The sequence below is a fragment of the Gekko japonicus genome, unplaced genomic scaffold, assembly GCF_001447785.1.
Source record: "Gekko japonicus isolate JY-2015 unplaced genomic scaffold, Gekko_japonicus_V1.1 scaffold131, whole genome shotgun sequence".
Taxonomy (NCBI): domain Eukaryota; kingdom Metazoa; phylum Chordata; class Lepidosauria; order Squamata; family Gekkonidae; genus Gekko; species Gekko japonicus.
The window spans coordinates 1,046,670-1,068,922 of NW_015167061.1; the positions used below are offsets into that span (position 1 = coordinate 1,046,670).

General features: G+C 50.8%; 1 protein-coding gene across 1 annotated transcript in view; it reads right to left on the reverse strand.

Moving 5' to 3' along the window:
* The window catches only part of PAX7 (paired box 7), a 161,489-nt gene that overhangs the window by 7,720 nt on the left and 131,516 nt on the right, over nt 1-22,253 (reverse strand). The window contains exon 8 of the mRNA XM_015412561.1: nt 341-587. Coding sequence (XP_015268047.1) covers nt 341-587 — 247 coding nt within the window. The remainder of the gene's footprint in view (nt 1-340; nt 588-22,253) is intronic.

Below are 22,253 nucleotides of genomic sequence, written 5' to 3' on the forward strand. Positions count from 1 at the left end.
GGGCAGCACCTCCCCGCCCCCCCCCCCCCGGAATAGCTAGCAATCCGAAACAGTCCAGTGGAGCCTGAGCGGTGGGTGTTGCCTTCTGACACACTTCCGGTGATGTTAGGGGTGTTTGGCATATGCATATGAGTTATGCTAATGAGTTATGCTAATGAGCTCCTGCCCCTCTTTTTCCACGAAATCACAGGCCCACGACTTTCCAGCATTCTGCAGGTCGGCGGCCAGGCCGGTGGCACTGCCCGCAGGTTTCTTTGAGCGCGTTCCCTCCCCGGGCGAGCAAACTCCCATAGCCCTGATCCCCATGTTCCAGGTTCCCTGTGGGAGGGGGGTTACTCACTTTGCCCGTACTGCCCATACTGGTAGCCGGCCACGGGGTCCACGCTGTAGCCCGTGGTGGTGTAAGTCGGAGGGCAGTAGGACTGCGAAGTCGGGAGGCTGTCGACGGACTTGATGGAGTCGCTCCTCTGGCTGCAGCTGGCCGAGATGGAGTTGGCGGTCTCCAGGCTGCCGTGGAGGGGGGAGATGGAGAAGTCGGCCTGGGGCTGCGGCGGGACCCCGCTGGGGTTGCTGAGGATGCTCATCACCTGCAGAGGCACAAAGGGAGACCCGCGGGTCAATCGGCGCACAGCGAGAGCAAGCAGAGACGACTTCCACGGTAAGGAAACAAAGGCCTTGAATGGGGGGGGGACACTCAGGAGCCCCCTCCCAAGAAAGAGGGAGGCACCGTCCTTCTTTCGCTGTGCTGCCACCACTGCAGATGGGCGGAGGGTGTTACTGCAGCAGCTAATGCAGCTAATAAGGTTCCACCTGGTCCATAGAGCCACCGAAGGTGTCTCCTCAGTTAGTGGCTTGGGCACAGCTGCCCACAGTAGTTTCTTGCTAAAGCTCCATGTTCCGAGGTGGAATATCTCTGAATACCAGAAGGTGAAGAGCAGCAGCAGAGCTTTCCAGAGCATCTGGCTGGCTTCTGTGATGCTGGACTAGATGGACACCTGGTCTGATCCAGCAGGGCTCTTAAGAACGTCAGAAGAGCCTTGTTGGATCAGACCAGTTGTTCCCTCTAGTTCAGCATCTTGTCTTGCAATGTGACCAACCAGTTCCTCTGGAGGTTCAGTGACAGGGCACAGAGGCCGAGGCCTTCAGAAGAGCCTTGCTGGATCAGACCAGGGAGGGTCCATCTAGTCCAGCCCCCCGTCTCACACAGGGGCCAGCCAGTTCCTCTGGAGGGCCAGCAACAGGGCATGAAGACCAAGGCCTTCCCCTGAGAAGAACCTCAGAAGAGACCTGCTGGGTCAGACCAGGGAGGGTCCATCTAGTCCACCCTCCTGTCTCACACAGGGGCCAGCCAGTTCCTCTGGAGCTTCAACGACAGGGCCTAGAGGCCAAGGCCTTCCCCTGATGTTGCCTCCTGGCTCTGGGATTCAGAGGATTAGTGCCTCTGAATGTGGAAGTTCCGCTCAGTCACCATGGCTAATAGCCATTGATAGACCTCTCCTCCAGGAATCTATCTAATCTCCCTTTAAAGCTGTTTATTCCTGTGGCCATCACTACATCCTCTGGCAGCAAATTAATCACTCTCTGTGTAGGGTATTTCCTTTTGTCTGTCCTGAACCTACTGACCATCAGCTTCCTTGGATGCCCTCAAGTTCTAGTATTTTGGGAGAGGGAGAAAAAGTTCTCTCTGTCAACTCTCTTCACTCCATGCATAATTTTAGAATCCTCTATCATATCCCCCCCTTAAAAGGAGCCCTGCTGGATCAGGCCAGTGGTCCATCTGGTCCAGCCTCCCGTCTCACACAGGGGCCAACCAGTTCTGCTGGAGGGCCAACAACAGGGCATGGAGGCCGAGGCCTTCCCCTGATGTTGCCTCCTGGCTCTGGGATTCAGAGCTTTAGTTCCTCTAAATGAATCCCTCTCCATGAGTTGTCTCTTTTCTAAACTGAAAAGTCCCTTTTCTAAGCTGAAAAAAAGAAACTGCTCTTCTGTTCTTAAACCCACAAGAAAAGAATGGAAGCGACCCCTTTCCTCTGTTGTCTGCACCCAGAATCTGGTATTCAGAGGTAGACTACTTCTTGATAAGGAGGTTCCATTTACCTCTCTTGACTGAAAAGAAATCAAAACGATTGCACTGCTTGGTCATACCACCTTCTTTTTGGGCTTGCTGACTCCTTGAGCACCCAGCTGGACATCTCCCAGATGTTCATAAAGAGGACAGGATAACCATCACTCTCAGTGATCTCTTCCCTGTCTCTGCAAAGGCAGGCCGGGCTTGGGATTCGGTGCCCTCCCCTCTTTGGCCTCCCTGGCAATATCCGGAGGCCAAACTTCAAACACTCTGCCCGCATCAGCTGCAGCGCTGGGGCTGGAAACGTGCCGAGGAGTCAGCGGTCACCTTGGGCAGCCGGTGTTCGGCTCCGAAGGCTTCTCGTTTTGAAAAAGTCTGAAAATGCAGTATAATCTCATTGACCTCAATTAATATCACAAATTGAAAATATTTGGATCCTGGCAAGAGGTGGAAGAAAGCTTTTTATCCCACCATAACCTCCTCCGGGGGAAATTCATTCTTTGGAATGACACGTGGCGGAACTATTGCAGCCCACACCAGCAAACAGAGAACCCGAACTGAAGCAACTGGCCAAGGCTCTGGAAACTGACCCTTCGGGAAACAGGCTCCTCGAAGGTAGAGGCTTGCAGGGAAGGCGCAGGAACTGCTCAGGGGAAAAGCTGTAGGATCAGGGCCCAGGGATGGCTTGGGTCTTACGGAGGTGGCAAAGTGGGAACTGGGCTGTACCATTCAGTCTGCAGGTAGGGCTGACTGAGGGAGTGGTCCTCCAAGACACACACACACACACCCCGCACCCACAGAAAAGTAGCCCTCCAGGTAGAGAAGATTAAACTACACACTGTACTTCCTTGTGGGCCTGTGTAGTATGTGAAGGGAACTGGAGGGGGAGGGACAGGGGGCCCCTGCATCACCAGAGCCCCCATGTCTGCGCTCAACAGTGTTACAGCCCAGGCCCAGGTTGGTCAACCCAGTCAGAAGCAGAGTTATATCTGTGCTTTTTTGGAAGACGAAGATGACAAAGAAGAAGAAGATGAGGAGGAGGAGGAGGAGGAGACTGAATTTATATCCCACTCTTCACTACCCGAAGGAGTCTCAGAGCGGCTGACAATCACATTTCTCTTCCCCTCCCCACAGCAGAGGTAGGTGGGGCTGAGAGAGCTCTTTCGAGGACTGCTTGTGAGAGAACAGCACTGAGACAACTTGTGACTGACCCAAGGTCACACCAGCACCTGTATATGGAGGAGAGGGGAATCAAACCTGGTTGTCCCAGATTAGAGTCCGCGCTCTTAACCACTACACCAAATTGTCTCTCCTACACCAAACTGGAACCAAACTGGCAGACAATTATCACCCATTTCTCCCTGGTTAATTCAAATTAATCCATCAATCTACACTATTTCTATACAGACTCATTGCTATAAGGCTCGGCATACATGGAAGCAACTGTAGTGGGGGAAAACCCCAATAATTTAAGACTACGAAAACGGACAGTAGCAAAAAAGAAATCTGTACATAATTTATTCTTTATTCCATCTGTATCCCAATTCTCTTCCCAACAGGGGGGGCCCAGAGGGGCATCCGTTGTTCTCCTCTCTGTACAACCCCGGGAAGATGGTTTAAGGCTGAAAGGAGGGGGGACTTGGCCAAGGTCAGTCAGCAAGTTCCCAAGACAGAGTTTGGAACTTGGGTATTTGAGGAAGTGAGCAGTGACACGAAAGCTCCTCCCCTGCCCAGGCCCGTAGCTACAGTGGAGCTTTTGGGGGTTCCACCTCCTTTCTTAAAGGCACAGCCTCACAAGAATTTCTCCTGTAAATGCTTTTTTTCAATCATTTGTAAACATTTTAAGCAGAGTAGGGTGCTGTAGTTGACTAACTCCCGCACTGAGCAAGGGGGTTGGAGTAGGTGACCTCTAGGATCCCTTCTAACTCCGTGTCAAGAAACTGGTCTCCTTTAAGAGAGTTTTTTCCTGCCAACATGTTAGCTTTTATGACTATAGAAGTCACCACCCCCACCTGCCGGCTTGTTCTCAGAATTGTTGCTTAGGCTGGCAGAAGTGATTAACTTGCAGCAGCTGAGAACTGTCATCTAAAGTGCTTGACAGCTTGCAATTTAGAGATCTGTCCTGGTAACAGCTTTCTATTGGCAAAACGGCTTTTCCTTCTGCACTGAGAACTTCAGCCCCACCAGAAAAAAAATTGTCCCACAAGGCACAAAACCCTGGCTGTGAGCCTATCCCTGCCACAAATGTTGTTAGTCTTGAAGGTGCTCCTGGACGCTTGCTCTTTCCTGCTGCTGCAGACAGACTCACATGGCTACCCGTTTTGATCACACGACACCATACTGACTCTTAACTACTCTTGAAAAAAAGAACTCCAATATAACAGCAATGATCATAATGTAATACACAGTATATACTTTTGTGGCAATTTTTTTAAAAATCAGATAAGAAAAGGCAGCCATCATAACAAGACCCCTTCTGAACTCACATGTAATGCCAAATTCAGGGATAAATAAAAAATAACAGAGAAGACAGGAAGCAGACAGTGGTGGGGAAGAAAGTGGATTTAAGAAAGAATTGATAAATACATGGAGGAAGGGTCCCTCAATGGCTGTTAGCCACGGTTGTTAAATGGAACCTCCACAGCCAGAAATAGTAGAACTCTGGATGTTAATTGCTGGGTAGCAACAAGAGGGGGAGGACTTGGATCTCCACGTCCTGGCTTCTAGGAGCATCTATTTGGCTGCTGTATGAAAACAGGATACTGGACTAGACCGGCTCTTGGCTTAATGCACCAAGGGTCTTCCTGAGCCCATGGCAGTCCACTGCTCCCCCTTCTCTGCCTCCCCCCAAAGGAAGAAAACAAACATTAGCTGTCTCTTAAACAACAAACTAAATTAACCAGGAGAAACATATTGGGGAGCCCTGCTGGACCGGCCCACAGAGAGTCAATCTTCCTCAGCATCCTGCTTCCGTCTTTCGCTCGCCAGATGTCCCAGAAGGCACGCGAGCAGGTGATGAAGGCACCAGCCCTCCCCCAGGCATATACTCAGGGCCGGCTCACCCACTAGGCGAACTAGGCATTCGCCTAGAGTGCTGGGCCCTGGATGGGGCGCCGAGCTGTGCCTCCCCCCCCCGCCAAAAGCCCGTGAGCAGCTCTCCAAGTGTCAGCACTTCACTAATTGGGGAGAGGCATCCGGTGAGCATCCCCCGCTTGGAGACAGGATCCCCCCCTCCCTCCCAAACTGCCTTCGGAACCGGAGCACGAGAGAAATCTCTCTTCCATCTTTGAGGGCGCTGCAGGGACATGTGGGGCATGCTTGCTGGGTCTGACAGCTGCGGAGGGGGAGGAGGCGGTGGCGGCGGTAGCAAAAGGGTGGCTGGCTCCAGAGGTCTCCAGGCCCCAACGGGAGGTTGGCATCTGCGCCACAAGGCAGCCTTGCCTAAAGCGCAGAAACACCTCAAGCCGGCCCTGCATATACTGCCTCTGAATGTGAAGATTCCATTCTGCCCCCCACCCTGCAATGTCCTCCATGGATGCTCTACGAGGCTTATCAAGAAGGAATGGGGACTGACTTCATTAAAAGTTAGGGTTAAGGTTAAGTTCAGGTGAGCAGCCATGTTGGTCTGAAGCAACAGAACAAAGTCTGAGTCCCCTGGCACCTTCCAGACAAACAAAGTTTAATTCTGGGTATAAGCTGGGAAAGACTGAAGGTCAAAGAAGAAGGGAACGGCGAAGGATGAGATGGTCGGACAGTGTTATTGATGCAACAAACATGAAATTGAGCAAACTCCGGAGGACGGCGGAAGACAGGAGGGCCTGGCATGATGTGGTCCATGGGGTGGCAAAGAGTCGGACTCGACTGTGTGACTGAACAACGACAACAAGCTTTGGTGTGCTTGCACACTTGTTTAGGTTAAAGTTAAGGTTAGGGTAAAGATGAAAACATTTTACTTCTTGGGTGGAGACTGAAGGACAGCCATGACAGAATCAGGCAAAATAAAAAGGCCCAATGCCACCACCATACGAAAACAAGGAAACAAAAGAGGGCAAGTTCTTATACCCCCTGGAACCAATGTTCCCTCTAAGCTGTGGGGTCTTGTGAGCAAAAATTCTACTTTGTGAGCTACTGGCATTAAAGTTGTGAGCGAGCGATTCGGCTACTGCATAGATTAGTTTACTCTGGAGCCATCCTTCCTGAGCTGAGATAAAAATCTGTGAGCCGGAGGCTAAAAAACTGTGAGCTAGCTCACACTAACTCAGCTTAGAGGGAACACTGCCTGGAACTAACTCTTACATCTGTCTACAGTCCCGGATCTTTCGAGCCATTCTGGAAGCTTCCATGTCTCACTTTGTTGACAGCAAACCTTACTACGGCCCTCTGTTGGGTTGAGGCAAGAGGCCCCCCGCCCCTTGAGACTGGACATGCCTTCATGGCTCTACTTCCAACCAAGTTATAGCAACTTCCCTGCTTGCTTCTTAAACCTTGAACTCCAATGGGAAGGATTATTTTCTCATCCTCTCTCTCTCTCTTTGACCTTGCTTTCCCATAATTTATTACTTCTTGGAGCATTACCATCACTAACGAAAAATCAATGGCTTCTCACCTCCGAAAGGTTTTTTTATCTGGAAGGAAATCAGTCATCTTGTCAATCACAGCGGCTGGCAGCTTTCTCTCCCCCCCTCCACTTCTTATCAATCCTTCATTCCAAATTCTCCCTTCAGGCTTCCAATCAGATGCCGCGAGAAAGTCTGTAGTTCAGAGAACCGTCCGACTTCACTGCAAGTGGCTTTGCAAGGAGGCAGGAAAGAAAAGCCTGACAATGGGGTGTTGTGGTTAGATCATGACTGGGGGAAACGTGAGTTCAAACGTGAGTTCAAGTCCCCACTCAGCTATGAAGTTTACTGGGCGACCTTGAGCGCGACTCTCTCTCTCTCTCTCTCTCTCTAAGGTTAATCTATCTGACATAATTGGTGCAAGGATGCATCGTTCCCTCTAAGCTGTGGGGTCTTGTGAGCAAAAATTCCACTTTGTGAGCTGCTAGCATTATTATTATTATTATTATTATTATTATTTTTATATGCCGCCCTCCCTGCTTTTCGGCACACTCAGGGCGGCTAACAACATAGATATAGATGTACAATTAAACATTTCATTAAAATTACAATATAAACTATAAATACATTACACATAGCTATAACACAAGAGGGCCAACCACTCAGATTCAATTAAAGTTGTGAGCGAGCGATTAGGCTGCTGCATCAATTAAGTTTGCTCTGGAGCCTTCCTTCCTGAGCTGAGACAAAAAGTGTGTGAGCCGGAGGCTAAAAAACTGTGAGCTGGCTCACACTCACTCAGCTTGGAGGGAACGCTGCGGTGCATGCCGCCTTACAGTTCTCAGTCCTTTGGCCGCAATAATGCAAGTGAGAAGGTGGGGCTCGAATCCCTACATCGGCTTCCTGTCTGCTCCTGGATCCAGCGCCCTCCGCAGCCTCCCCCCTTCCCTCTCTGCTCTCATATGGCCCACAACGCTCCCGCCAAGGCCTTGGCCCTTTCTCCCTTGCTGCCCCAAATACAGGCAACGGCCACCCAGGAAACTGGCGTGAAGCCCCCATTCCCACTCCCTTCACCTCCTTCCTCAACACTCCCCCCTGCCCCTTGGAGCGGCAGCCACCTCCATCCTCCCCCCCCCCCCCCATGCAACTCAGCTTGTGGAGCTGGAATGAACTCAGCGGCTTTCCCTGTCCGTCCGCCTCCCTCGCCTTCCATGTGGCGCCTCAGATTGCAGAGGTCCATCAGTGGCTATTAGCCACAAGGTATAGATAGAGACTCTGGGGCAAGGGATGCTCCGTATTCTTGGTGCTTGGGGGGGGGCAACAGTGGGAGGGCTTCTAATGTCCTGGCCCCACTGGTGGACCTCCTGATGGCACCTGGTATTTCTGGCCACTGTGTGACACAGAGTGTTGGACTAGATGGGCCATTGGCCTGATCCAACATTGGCGTCTCTTATGTTCTTATGCTCTTATGTTCTTAAATTCCTCAACAAGGGGACCTGTTGCCTTGCCCTTTGTCCATCCCCAGGTACACCACTTATTGTTGTTATTAACCATAGAATAACATTTTCAAGCAACCGTACGGTGATACTTGATCAAACTAATCTTCCAGTCCCTGTGTGAGCTGCGTAGAGTCTAAACTGGGAGATACCGGGACTGTGGCTCAGTGGCAGAGCCTCTGCTTGGCATGCGGAAGGTCCCCGGTTCAATCCCTGGCATCTCCAACTAAAAAGGGCCAGGCAGTAGGTGATGGGAAAGACCTCCGCCTGAGACCCTGGACGGCTGCCGCTACTCTGAGTAGACAAGACTGACCTCGATGGACCGACGGCCTGATTCAGTCGAAGGCAGCTTCATGTGTGTGCAGAAGGTTGCAGAACCAGAGGAGTTAGCCGTGTTGCTGCAAAATATTAAAAAGCCCAGCAGCACCTTTAAGACTAACGAACTGTATTGTAAAGCTTTCAAGAAACACAGCTCTCTTTGTCAGATACATCCGATGAGGAGAGCTGTGCTTCTCGAAAGCTTATGCTACGATAAAATTTGTTCGCCTTAAAGGTGCTACGGGGCTTTTGACTACTATTTCACAGAAGGCTGCAGCAACTCTTTATGTGATGAGAAATAGCCCAGCCCACCCCCCAGATAGGTTTGTCATCCTCCCAAGTCCTAGAGAGCACAGCTGAGCACTCTTGTGTGCCTCCCCACTGTGGTTGTTAGCAGTGTTCCTTCTAAGCTGAGTTAGTGTGAGCTGGCTCACAGTTTTTTAGCCTCCGGTGCACACATTCTTGTCTCAGCTCAGGAAGGACGGCTCCAAAGCAAACTAATTTATGCAGCAGCCAAATTGCTCACTCACAACTTTAATGCCAGGAGCTCACAAAGCAGAATTTTTCCCCACAAGTCTCCACACCTTAGAGGAAGCATTGGTTGTTAGTTGAAATGGAGAAAGCGCATGGGAAAGAGCAGGTAGAGAAAGAGGTACTTTTCTCCCTTTCTCACAATACAAGAACTTGTGGGCACTCCATGAAATTGCTGAGTGGTCGGGTTAGAAAGGATAAAAGGAAGTCCTTCTTCACCCAAAGAGTGATTAACACTTGGAATTCACTGCCACAGGAAGTGGTGGCGGCTACAAGCATGGACGGCTTCAAAAGGGAATTAGATAAGCATATGGAGCAGAGGTCCATCAGTGGCTATTAACCACAAGGTATAGATAGGGACTCTGGGGCAAGTGATGCTCTGTCTTCTTGGTGCTTGGGGGGGGGGCAACAGTGGGAGGGCTTCTGGTCTCCTGGCCCCACTGGTGGACCTCCTGATGGCACCTGGTATTTCTGGCCACTGTGTGATACAGAGTGTTGGACTGGATGGGCCTTTGGCCTGAATCAACATTGGTGTCTCTTATGTTCTTAACCTTTCTAAGCAGAACCTCAGCACTGGCTCTGAGGCTACAAAAGGAGCGTCTGGGCTTCCCACTTTGTCCATTTCCGAGGCACGATTCGAACTGGGGGCTTCTTAGGGGCTTGCGGCCTTAGCCTGGGAGGCTGTATCACCTCCTTCAGTGGCAGAATCGGGTCGTGAGGAGAAGTGAGAAGAGCCAGGCAGCAGGCACATTTCTCTGTAGTCCTTAATAAGATTGCCTTATATGGGGGAATCGTTTCCCCCGCCCCCTTCTCTCCTGGGTACTCCCCCCCCCAGACTTTTCTATGTTCCTACCACTGTCCCCCCCCAAACCCATGCCTCATTTCTCCCTCTGGGATTTCATCACTCTCTCCCATACTTTAAAAGAAGGCGAAGTCTCCCCCCACCCTTAAAAATGTAATTAATTCTCTCCATTTCTGAGCCGGCCCTCAGGGCCTCTGGCCGCGGAGACTCAAGCCGGGAAATGTGCGCCCTTTACGATAAACGCAGGCGGCTCTGGAAAGTGAAGCACAATTAGGAGGTCCAATCTCTGCCATCAGCCGCTTTATTTTGGGCCGGGAGGTGGCCTGTGCGGGGCAGTGTCAAGCGAGGGAAGCCCACAAAGTCCGGGGGCAGGTGGGAGGAGGAGGAGGGGAAATAGTAGGGCAGCCGTCAGGGTTGCAGGGGGATATTGGAGGGGAGAGTATTGGGATACGGGAGGGAAGGTTATCCCTATGCAGGTTTTCCCCCCACCAATCAATAGTCAATTTTATGAACTGTCTGGTACACACACACCCCTTCCGAAATCTCCGAATTCAGTCTTGTCTCGGTACAATCAGAACGATCAATCTGGTCCTATCACTGCTTCGTATGGAGCTGCCTTAGATAGCCGGCCCAGAATGATTAATTCTCCCCAGTAGCGGCTCCCCAAGGGTCTCAGGTGGTCCTTTCCGCACTTGGATCTCATCCCTGGTTTTATCAGAGTTCAACTCGGGACACAAGGCTTTGCATTTATCCCTGGTTATAACAGCATCCGTTTATCCTGAGACAAGTGTGGGGCAAAAGCGGGGTGACCTCATTGTAATATGGAAACAAAAAAATACCCCGAGATAATTACAGGGGTGAACTCGAGTTTCGTGTAGAATGTAAAAATACCCCGAGATAATTACAGGGGTGAACTCGAGTGTAGCGTAGAATGTAAGTTTGGGGATGGGGGTGAAACAGGATTTAAGGTCTAGTGCGGGAAGGACCCCTGAGGGAGAGCTTGTCTGCGCTTCTGCTGCAAGAAGTTCGGCAATGTGGAGATGCCGGGAATGGAGTCTCTGCCAGAGGTTCCACAAAACTACAGCCCCCCCCAAGGGTCCTGATGTCGAGTCTAGACGCTGCACTAAAACACCTGCTTGGCTTGCAGAAGGTTGCGGAAGGTTCAAGCCGGGCAAGTCTTTCTCAGGCCACAGGTTTTCAGAAAGAAAGACTTCCTTGGCCTTAGACCTTGGAAACCCAGTGGCCCAGATTAGGCAAAGGTCTGACTCCGTATACAGCATCAAATGATAACCCCTTCCCATAATCTACTGCCACTTTCCAAGCAAACACCACTGGCCCATTGATGGGTTTAGCAAATTAAAACGCTTCAGTACTTATAGAGTTAACTTTGTTTCTTCGTCAACAAGAAGTCACATGTGTTTATTGTAACTAATCTGTTATCAAGTGAGAAAAGCCCACAGATCTTGTAGGAGGTCTTAGTTAAATGTCCCGAATTTTAGTGTTGTGATTGGAAAATCAATGTATTGGCTATTTTGCAAAACGGGGTCTCTTCCCTGCCTTTGTTTGCTTGGAGAAGAGATGCCATTCTTCTTGTGTAGTTTCCTAGCTGTAAACACGGAGATTTAGAGCCTGTTGTTTTAAGTCCCGTTTACCTTTTCCCTGTTAGTTCAAGTAAAGTTATTTTCTTTTTCAAACATACACATGGACTCTGACTCTTTCTCGTAGCTCTGCTGATTTAATCTCTGATAAAGAATATTTTTCTAAGAATACCTTTCAGGTTATGGGCCCAGCACGCTTCTGCTGGCCCAGGTGAGTCAAAGGCCTGACTCCATAAATGGCATCAAACTATGACCCTCTCCCATTGTCTACCCCCTTGTTCCAAGCAAACACCATTGGCCTATCAAGGTCAGTCTTGTCGTCTCTCACTGGCAGTAGCTCTCCAGGGTCTCAGGCAAAGAAAGGTCTCTCCTACCCTACTTGCTGCCTGATCCATGGGGGTCCAAGTAATGAAAAAACATACACTGCAAGAAGCTTTTGTAAATTAACGTGTTCTGTTTATAACTATCATTCTATAAAGTGCATTGTGTGCTATTATAACATCCATGTCAAGTACATATGTTCAGTACATTCAGAATAACAATAACATTCAGTTCATGCAATTTCACAGCTACCAGTCAATTTAGCATCAGTATTTTAAAAGTCAAGCCCCAATGGGAGTTTCCAGAATTACAAGCCCGCTTCTAATTGCACGAAGTTTTCAATAAAAGGGTGGTGGTGGAAAGCTTTCATTTGTAGTTGTGTTGATGCTTATTGCCAGTCCTACAAAAGACACATTGTGCAGATTCATGGATGGAGTGGTCCTGTCATTCTCAGGGCTGTACCTGACAAGGACGTTATAATAGCACACAATGCACTTTATGGAATGATAGTTATAAACAGAACACGTTAATTTACAAAAGTTTCTTGCCGTGTATATTTATTTGTTGCTTGACTCTTCTAACACTGCAGCTTGGGTTGATACTACTGATCCATGGAGGTGCCAGAAGAGAATGTCACATGCGTGGCCAGTGCTCTAGCTAAATGAAACCTCCATGTTCAGGGCTAAGGCTAGGAAGACCAGATGCGGGGGGAAAAGCTCTTCCCTTCAAGCCCTCTTGATGGGCTTCCTGGACATCTGACAGTTCCGTGTTGGATGCTGGACTGGGTGGAACTATACTCTGATGCAGCAGGGGACTTCTGGTGTTCTTAGATGGTTCTGTCTGTAACTATACAGCATGAATCTCTCAGTCAGAAGCAATATATACCTGGGAGGCATGCCTCCCCTTCGTGGTGGAGGGGTTAGAGTGTTGGACCACGACTGGGGAAACCTGACTTCAAATTCCTCCGGGCCATGGACGTGTCTTGGTGACCCCAGGCTAGGCACTCTGTCTCAACCTCACAGGGCTGAAACAAGAACAAAACGGGGGAAAGGGAAGTATGTACATCATCCTGAGCTCCTCAAGGGAAGAAGAAGAGAAGAAGAGAAGAAGAGAAGAAGAGATTGGATTTAGATTGGAGAGGAGGAGGAGGAGGTGGAGGAGGAGGTTGGATTTATCCCCCGCCCTTCACTCAGAGTCTCAGAGTGACTTACAATCTCCTTCCCTTCCCCTCCCCACAACAGACACCCGGTGAGGGAGGTGAGGCTGAGAGAGCTCTCTCGAGGACTGCTCTTGAGAGAACAGCTCTGAAAGAACTTGTGACTTACCCAAGGTCACACCAGCAGCTGCATGTGGAAGAGTGGGGAATCAAACCTGGGACAGGTGGCACCAAAATGCTCAAGAATAATACCATACTTGGGAAGCTTGCTGGAAAATCAGGCTGGCCTTCAGCAGACGCTGGACTTGAGAGAGCCCGGCCCTCAGTTGGATCCAGCAGGCCAGCTCTTGGAGTGGGACTTTCCTGGGGAGCATTCTCATCTTCCCTCTCCTCTCCTGGGAGGACAAGGGTACCATTCCACGCAGATCCCTGAGCCCTGAAGGAAAAGCTCTGTCTTCCAGAGGCCAACCCCAAATCCCCATCCGCCGTTCCCCGCCTTGTGGGGTGGCAAGGAGACCAGCGGGTCATACGTTCCTCCCACCTGCTTTCGACAGCCGCCCTCTCATCTCAGAATCCCTTGATGCATTGCGGATCTCGCCATCATTAAAGAGGATTCGGCTCTCTCACTCGCCGGTATGTTTCCTAATCCCTGGAGACTATGCAGAGGATGCTTCGCTCGTCCCTCACTTAATTCTCCCCATCTCTGCGCTGAGATCCTTAAACCTCACTTTATCCCTCTCTCAGGGACAAAGCAAACTCTCCTGCCCGCCGCCTTCGCTCCTGCTAATACCTTTTCCATAATCAGAGCACAGTTTCTCTTTGGGTGGGAATCGGTGAAAGCGGCTATTTTAAATATACATGAAAGAGACAGGGAGAAAGAGACGGGGAGAGGGTTGGGTTTGTGTGTTTTTTTTTTTGAAAAGTTGAGGACTGCAGAAAGTTGGCACAGCAGAGAGAGACATGATCGAGGCTCCCTCTAAGCTGTGGAGTCCTGTGAGCAAAAATCCCACTTTATGAGCTACTGGCATTGAAGTTGTGAGTGAGGGATCTGGCTGCTGCATGAATTAGTTTGCTCTGGAGCCCTCCTTCCTGAGCGAAGACAAAAACGTGTGAGCTGGAGGCTAAAATACTGTGAGCTAGCTCAGCTTAGAGGGAACACTGGACATGATCCTAATCATTTTATAAAATATTATGAGCAGCGCAAAAAAGAATGGATGACGGAAAAGTCTCTCTCTCTCTCTCTCTCTCTCTCTCTCTCTCTTCTCTCTCTCTCTCTCTCTCTCTCTCTCTCTCTCTCTCATATTAGAAGTCACCAAAGACACAAGGTTCAAACTAACAGAAGGACATGATTCTTTACAGGGTGCCTCATTATCTTGCGGAACTCATGGCCACACGGCAGCTCGCGGCTTTCAAGAACGGCAGTGACTAGTTTATGGAGGATGTTTGGTCTGTTCATAGCCATGCTAGCTAAATGGAACCTCCATGTCCAGAGGAAGAGTACCTTTGTCTACCACCATGTGCGGAGGACAGAGGAAGGGTTGCCGCCGCCCAGGTTCCTCCTGCTGGCCACTGGAGGCAGGATGCGGAGCTCCGGGTCTGAAAAAGGCAGGCAACTTGTGCCTTCTTCTCAGGGAAAGGGAAGGCCCTGTTCACCTCTGAATACCAGCCAGCTGCAACTAGTGCCGGTGGTGGCCCCGTGCCTTCATGCCTGGCGCAAAAGAGCATCTTCGAGGTATATCAAAGGTCAGAATCGGAACGCTGACCCAGGCGGTGAGCCTCTGGTGGTCTGGATCTGGTCGGCTGGAGGGGGGAAGCCGAGAAAGGGCCCCGTCCCCAACCGGCCCCCCCTGCTACCCGCCGGCTCTCCAGAGCTGACCAGGTGCCGCAGCCCGGCGCAGCCCAATGCCAGCCGGCTTCCGAACCGGGGCCCGGCACAGCAGGCGCTGGAGGCTGCCGGCTTCCCTCCCCTCCTCCCCAGAGCGGCGCTAATCCACAAAGACTCCCTGAACAACCCCCCCCCCGCTTCCCTTAAGCCGCGGCTCGGTCCGGCTCCCTCTCCTCGCAGCCCCCCTGCCTGCGGCCAGGCGTCACGGAGCGCGGGCGCCGGCGCATCGCCTCCCGACCAGATTTCGCGCGAGCCTTTGAGCTTCTCCCCTCCGCGGCTGGGCGGCGGGCGGCCTTTCTTCCTTCCCCCGCGGACCTCCTCTCATCCCAGCCGGCGCTGCAAGCCCCTGTAAGAGACACCGAAGTCGAGCCAGCGCCTGCCGGGCTCCTCCGTCGGGGGCAGAGCGGGGAGGGGAGCCCCGAGAGGGGCCTGGGGGACAGGAAAGAATAGCCCTGGTGCCCTTCACCCAGCGCACAGCCGGCTGGCCAGAAGAGGAGGAGGAGGAGAAGAGGAGGAGGAGGAGGAGGAGGAGGAGATTGGATTTGTACCCCACCCTTCACTTGGACTCTCAGGGCGGCTTACAAACTCCTTCCCCTTCCCTTACCAACAACAGACACCCTGCAAGGTTGGTGGGGATGAGAGAGCTCTGACAGAAATGACTCTTTTTCAAGAACAGCTGAGCCAGAACTATGGCTTGCCCAAGGTCATCCAGCAGCTGCAAGTGGAGGAGTGGGGAATCAAACCTGGTTCTCCCAGATTAGAGTCCGCGCACTTAGAAGAGAAGAAGAAGAGACTGGATTTATACCCCGCCCTTCACTACCCAAAGGTGTGTCTCAGAGCGGCTTACAATATCCTTCCCCTCCCCCTCCCCACAACAGATACCCTGTGAGGTAGGCGGGGCTGAGAGAGCTCTTGACAGAAACGGCCCTTTTTCAAGAACAGCTCTGACAGAGCTATGGCTTGCCCAAGGTCATCCAGCAGCTGCAAGTGGAGGAGTGGGGAACCAAACCCGGCTCTCCCAGATCAGAGTCTGCGCACTTAACCACGACACCAAACTGGCCCTCTAAATGCATCAGACCTGTATAATCACTCCGGTTGGCCAGCCGGAAAAAGAAAAAAAGAAGGGGATGGTGCCACTGTTCCCGCTAAGTTGAGTTGGTGTGAGCCAGCTCACCGTTTTTTAGCCTCTGGCTCACACACATTTTTGTCTTCACTCGGCAAGGAGGGCTCCAGAGCCAACTGATTTACGCAGCAGCCCAATCGCTCGCTCACAACTTTGATGCCAGCAGCTCATAAAGTAGAATTTTTTCTCACAGGACTCCACAGATTAGACGGAGCACTGGTGGGTGCCCCGCCGGCCAGCACTTTCCATGTCTGCCTGCAGTTGGCTTCCTTTGGAACTCTGTGTTTTTTTTAAGAAACGGCCCGTCCCTCTTGAGTCCTCGTTTGAATTGGGTTTACTTTAATTCTGTGCGCAAATTTCAGGGGATTCTTGATCGGCGCTGCGATGGGGCGCCGCTTTTGCCCTTCCCCGCAAACAGGGAGGAGCCACGTGTTTGCCTACCCGGTCGCTGGACCATCCACACCGCCCTCCTAGCTGAAGCGGCCGCGCTCCTGAAGGGCAGCAAGTGGATGGAAGTGTTGTGTGGCAGGGACCCAAAGGAGTGGGCTTTTCTCAGGAGTGGTTCTTCCACGCTGCCAGCAAAGTGCCTCCGGGGCAGAGTGGCTTCCACTCTTACATCTGAAGTGGGACCAGATTGGGCTCCGCCAGCACAAGGGACACATCCTGGGAATCCCTTGCGGCCTCTTTGGCTATAAGGGTGGTCTAAACTCGTGGGCACTCCATGAAATTGCTGAGCAGTCAGGTTAGAATGGATAAGAGGAAGTACTTCTTCACCCAAAGAGTGATTCACACATGGAATTCACTGCCACAGGAAGTAGTGGCGGCTACAAGCATGGATGGCTTCAAAAGGGAATTGGATACGCATATGGAGCAGAGGTCCATCTGTGGCTATTACCCACAAGGTACAGATAGGGGCTCTGGGGCAAGGGATGCTCTGTCTTCTTGGTGCTTGGGGGGGGGTCAACAGTGGGAGGGCTTCTAGTGTCCTCCTGGCCCCACTGGTGGACCTCCTGATGGCACCTGGTATTTCTGGCCACTGTGTGACAGAGTGTTGGACTGGATGGGCCACTGGCCTGATCCAACACTGGCTTCTCTTATGTTCTTATAGGAACTCTTGGTCTGGGGGCAAGTGATGCTCTGTCTTCTTGGTGCTTGGGGGGGGGGTCAATAGTGGGAGGGTTTCTAGTGTCCTGGCCCCACTGCTGGACCTCCCGAAGGCACCTGGTGTTTCTGGCCACTGTGTGACACAGAGTGTTGGACTGGATGGGCCTTTGGCCTGATCCAACATTGGCATCTCTTATGTTCTTAAACCTAAATTCAGTGTAATGAGCCCTTCCCAGCCCTTCCCAATGAACTCTGGCTACTGGGTCTGCCTTGGCAGCAGACTTAGCTGAGAGGCAGGATATAAATGTTAAAATCAAATTTAAATCATGTTAACATTTTTAAACAACCAAACAAAAATTAAGGGGATGGCTCTGCTTAAAGAGGTGCCCTGGGTCTCTCCTACAGCTAAAACATGCTTGCTCCCCAAGACGGAAACACCTGTCCGTTTTTACCACGTCAAACTTCACTGAGACGTCTTCCTACATTTACATTTGGCACTTTGCATATTTGTGTTTCCCTTAACTGAAACACTATGCTGGATAGGTGTGCTTGTGGCTGTGTGTTGCTAGCAATCAGTACCATGGAGAGCTCCTGTTGCAGGGGAAGCAAGTCCAGAATATCCCAAGGTAAGGGGAAGATTTGGGGTCTTGAAGAGAAGAAGAAGAAGAGGAGGAGGAGGAGGAGATTGGATTTATCCCCTGCCCTTCACTACCCAGAAGAGTCTCAGAGCAGCTTACAAACTCCTTCCCCTTCCCCTCCCCACAACAGCCACCCTGTGAGGTAGGTGGGGCTGAGAGAGCTCTGACAGAAACTGCTCTTTTTCGAGAACAGCTGTACCAGAACTATGGCTTGCCCAAGGTCATCTGGCCAGGTGCAAGTGGAGGAGTGGGGGAATCAAACCCAGTTCTCCCAGATTAGAGTCCACGCACTTAACCACTACACCAAACTGGCTCTCGAGACGGTCTCCCAATCTGCGTGGTCCCACCAACACATTATTTGAACAGTAAGAGAGCACCACAATAAGAAGCCTCTGAAAGCGCCTTCCTTGTAGTGGCTGTTTCCTATGGACTGCTCCGGTTGAAATGGGAAGTTATTGGCTGCTCCAATCCTTACACTATATGCCATGAAAAATACATTGATTTCAGCTTAAAGTTGAGAGAAGGCTGCCTGCTTGGCCCTTTCATTATCCTTTTCTCTGGGTTTGCCTCCGTCCAGTCACCGTCTGCTGGGGAGGGAGGCAGATGATCCTTTTGCATCAGGTATAACCAAGCTTATTCAACGGGCAGCAGAACAGCATGGCCTTGGAGAACAGAGCGGGGGGGGGGGGTGGACGGGAACTTACTGGGAAAGCCCCTCGTGGGCTGGTCTTCTGCAGGCCCTCGAATAGCCAAGGAAAAGCTGAGCCAACTGGGCGCTGTGGCAGCCAGCCCACACTGATGGTCATTGTCACCACAGCCTGGGACCAAGCCAAGGAAACCCAGTGGCTTGATGGGCTGCTCCAGGGCTCCTTCAACATTCCTAGAGAGGGGCTGTGGCCCAGTGGGAAAGCCTCTGCTTGGCATGCCGAAGGACCCAGGTTCAGTCCCCAGCAGCATCTCCAGTTGAAAGGATCAGGAAGGAGGTGATGAGAAGGATGTCTAACTCCAGGCCCTGGAGAGCTGCTGCCAGCCAGAGTAGACCAGACTGACCTTGACGGAAGGCAGCTTCCTATCCTGGTTGACCCAGAAGAGGGGCTGTCACCAGAGTGGCCAGGCACCTGCTTTGCATGTGGAAAGGTTCAGCCAGGAAACCTTTGCATGAATTCCTGGAAAGCTACCGCTTAGCAAAATGGGGCCTTACGATGGTGCCAGTCGGCTTCTCCCTCCACTTCAATTTCAACTCAATGTAAGAGAATTTCTAAAACTAAATGGAGCATTTGTCTGTGCCGCCACCCTTTTCTCGCATGCTACTAGTACAGAAGTGCATAGCTTTACCGTTATTTGCAGCCAAAACAACGATACCATCGAAATGGAAATCAGAAAGTAAACCAACATTGAACTCATGTTATAAGAAGTGATGGAATTTATACATAATAGAAAAAAATATCAGACATATTGAAACCAACCAAATCTAGTGGCAGATATAGTGAACTTACCAGTATATGACTACCTATTTTAGCCTACCTAGTTTCTCTAGAGAACTTACCAGATGTAATGGACAATCTTTATCTGTGGTAAATGTTGACGGTGTTAATACTAAGTTTCTGAAGGAAACAGCATGCACACAAAAGCTTATACCCAGAATTAAACTTTGTTGGTCTTAAAGGTGCCACTGGGCTCAAATTTTGTTCTCTTGGTTCAGACCAACACGGCTGACAACCTGAATCTATCTCCATATTTGGAGGCAGCAAAACTCTGAAACCCAATGCTAGAAAGCAACATCAGGGGAAGGCCTCAGTCTCTGTGCCCTGTTTTTTTTGACTGCCCTGGGCAACTGGCTGTGTGAAACAGTATGCTAGAGTAGATGGACGAGTGGTCTGATCGAGCAGGGCACTGCTTGTTTTATCTGAGCGATAATGTTGGATCCAACAGAGCCCTGTATCCATGGCTAAATGGGTCTTTGAATCTTCAGTTCCCATATCGAGCCCCAACAGTCTCGCCCCTGTACCCAGCTACAAGGGACGTGAATGATAGAAGAATCACTTCAAGACCAGAATTAGCACGATTGATGGGCACTTTACAGAGGATCTTTTTTACGTTTGTATCCTTTCCATATCTCTCCCTGCTGAGTACATTCCTGGCCCTTTCATTTTACAGACAACAGGCTAAGGCTGAGAGAATATTATGCGCCTGTGAAGAAATGCATTTTGTCCTGGGAGGTTTTAAATGAGCAAAACCTACACTCGTAGTTTTTAAAAGTTTCTTTCCCCCTTCTCTCTGCCCAGTACAGACAGGAAGGGGGAAATCAGTCCAAAGGCTTTCCAGCTTACCTTTATACATACACTAATAGCTCTGTCAGGAGAGACAATGAGATGGTCTCTCCCCACCTTCAAGCAGGGAATAGAGTTTTGGAGGACTTTAAACTACAGGGGTACCAGGAATAATCTCCAGGAAGAAGCTCCAGGAAGTGCTTCTTTGACATGGTGTGACCTGGTCAGTGGGAGGGGAAACTGAGATGATAAAAACTCCTTGCAGAAGGAAGGAGCTCTCTCTTTTTCTTGGCTGCTGCATCCATGAGCACACAGAGACCTCTCCATGGGGAAGCAGGCAGCTATTGATCATGTGCTCGCCTCAAGACCTGGAGCAAGCTTCAAAGTCATGGTAACTTTGTAGGGATCTGGAACAGCCTAAACTAAAGGAGCCTGTTCTATTTTAATATCTGATAGGGCATGTATAGAGAAAGCGGCAGAGGATTTGAGTTTTACCCATTTCTTTTGGTTCCCTTGCTGAATTTGGTGCTGTGCTAAAAGTATGCTTCTGAACATTCTCTTTTTAATAAATACTTTATAGCTTTGGATGCTGATAGTGGTTCTCTGTACCACATGGACCTCCACCATCTCAATTTTAAAAGGAGCCCCAAGAGGTGGAAGGCCGGCAGTTGGCAAGTGGTTATTCCTACAGGGGCACACAAGGCAGTAAACTGTCCATGTGGTGACCAGGCACTGGGCAGCAGGAGACACAGAGGCAAGGCCTCAGAACTTGGAAAGGGAGCTGGGAGCCCTGACCTTCCCAGTAGGTAATTCCTGCAAAAGGTCAGGTGGTGGCAGTGAGCTACCCTGAGAGTGGAAGCAAAGCCTCTCCAGGTGTTGAGAAAAACCCAGGAGGGCAGGGTGGAAACGGGGCACGAAAGCCAGAGCAGGCACGTTCCACCACAGTGCCCAAAGCCAGGCTGTAAGTCCACAGGGGAAGACAAGCAAATTGGCATCAGTTAGGGCCGAGCTGAAATCATGGAGTAACTTCCATGGTTTTGCTGGTGTTGAAAAATTCCAGCACCTTGGGGCAATGTTTTTTGTTTATTCCTTTAAATTCCACCCAGATTGGCAATGCTGGGCCACATGACAGTTGGCAGCATGCATCTAATTAATCCTGCAAGCAGCAACCAACAAGAGCGCCAAGGCCTGGTTCCCACATGCAGGAGAAGGAGGCGACAGCGTCCCGAAGGGGCAGAAGCGGCTGCACCATTTTAGACCACAGCAGTTGGTGCATTAAAAAATTCAACGCATGCCCCAAAACAGCGTGGTAGGGAGAGAGGCTATGCCCTCTCTTTTGGGAGCATTCCCCGTGCAGATCCTTTGCCTGCATCTTGCAGTTGTGCTATCCGATCTTCTGCCTCTGGGCTCTATCCCCTCCGGCAGGTATGAACCTCACGGAAATGCTTGGAGCACTGTCTGCTCCACCAGACACATCCGCTTCCAAACGCGGGAGCCGCAGCCTCCCGGACTCCTCCCAAACGGTTCCCAGTCTCCTTAACACCCCACGTTTCGGAGTTGCAGCAGGCTCCTCACTTGCAAGTTTGAATGCACACAAGCCTCTGCTGATCCCCAGATAAGTCGTGGAAAGGGGGATTAGAACTACTTAGTGGAGGAGAGAGAAGACGAGGGAAGGGCTGATCATTCGGAAGATATGACTATTTAAAGATAATGATTGCATAAATTTAATTAATGCTTTTTCATGCTGCAAATGGCCGTTTTGTAATTAATGTATCTAGCCCCGCTAAGCATGGGAGATCACATCTTCCCTCTGCCCCCCCATCCTCCCTCCCTCCCCAACCCAAATCCCTCCCCCCCCTCCTTCTGTCTTTCCATTTAATGAAAGACAGAAAGCAGATGACAGAAACAATTTGTCAGTGGGTTCGGGTGTCAAATGCCTAATTGGGTGCACTGAGCTAGCGGAAAGTAAAAAAAAGATGGGGGTGGGAATGGGGGGGCTGCTTGCTGCTCCTCCATGACTATGGCTTCGGGGTGGGTGTGCTTGTCAGTGGGGGGGGAGAAGGGATAAAGTGTTCCTCATTAATTGATGGAGATTAGGGATATAGATTGGCTGTGGCAGCAACTGGGCAGTGACAAGAGGGGGACGAGGGGGAAGCTGATTAAGCGCAGCACAAACAAGCTGCCAGATCTCACAACACGTTAAGTCCCGCCAGTGGTGACAACGGCGATGATTTGTCGCGGGGGGAAAGTTCTGCAGGATGCCCAGCCATCGACAGAGGCAACGTGGTAGAGTGGGCGGAACGTCGGGCTCGGACGGAGAAGACCCAGGTTCGAATCCCTGCGTGAGCACGGAGTTTGAAATTTGATAAATTTGATAGAAATTTGAT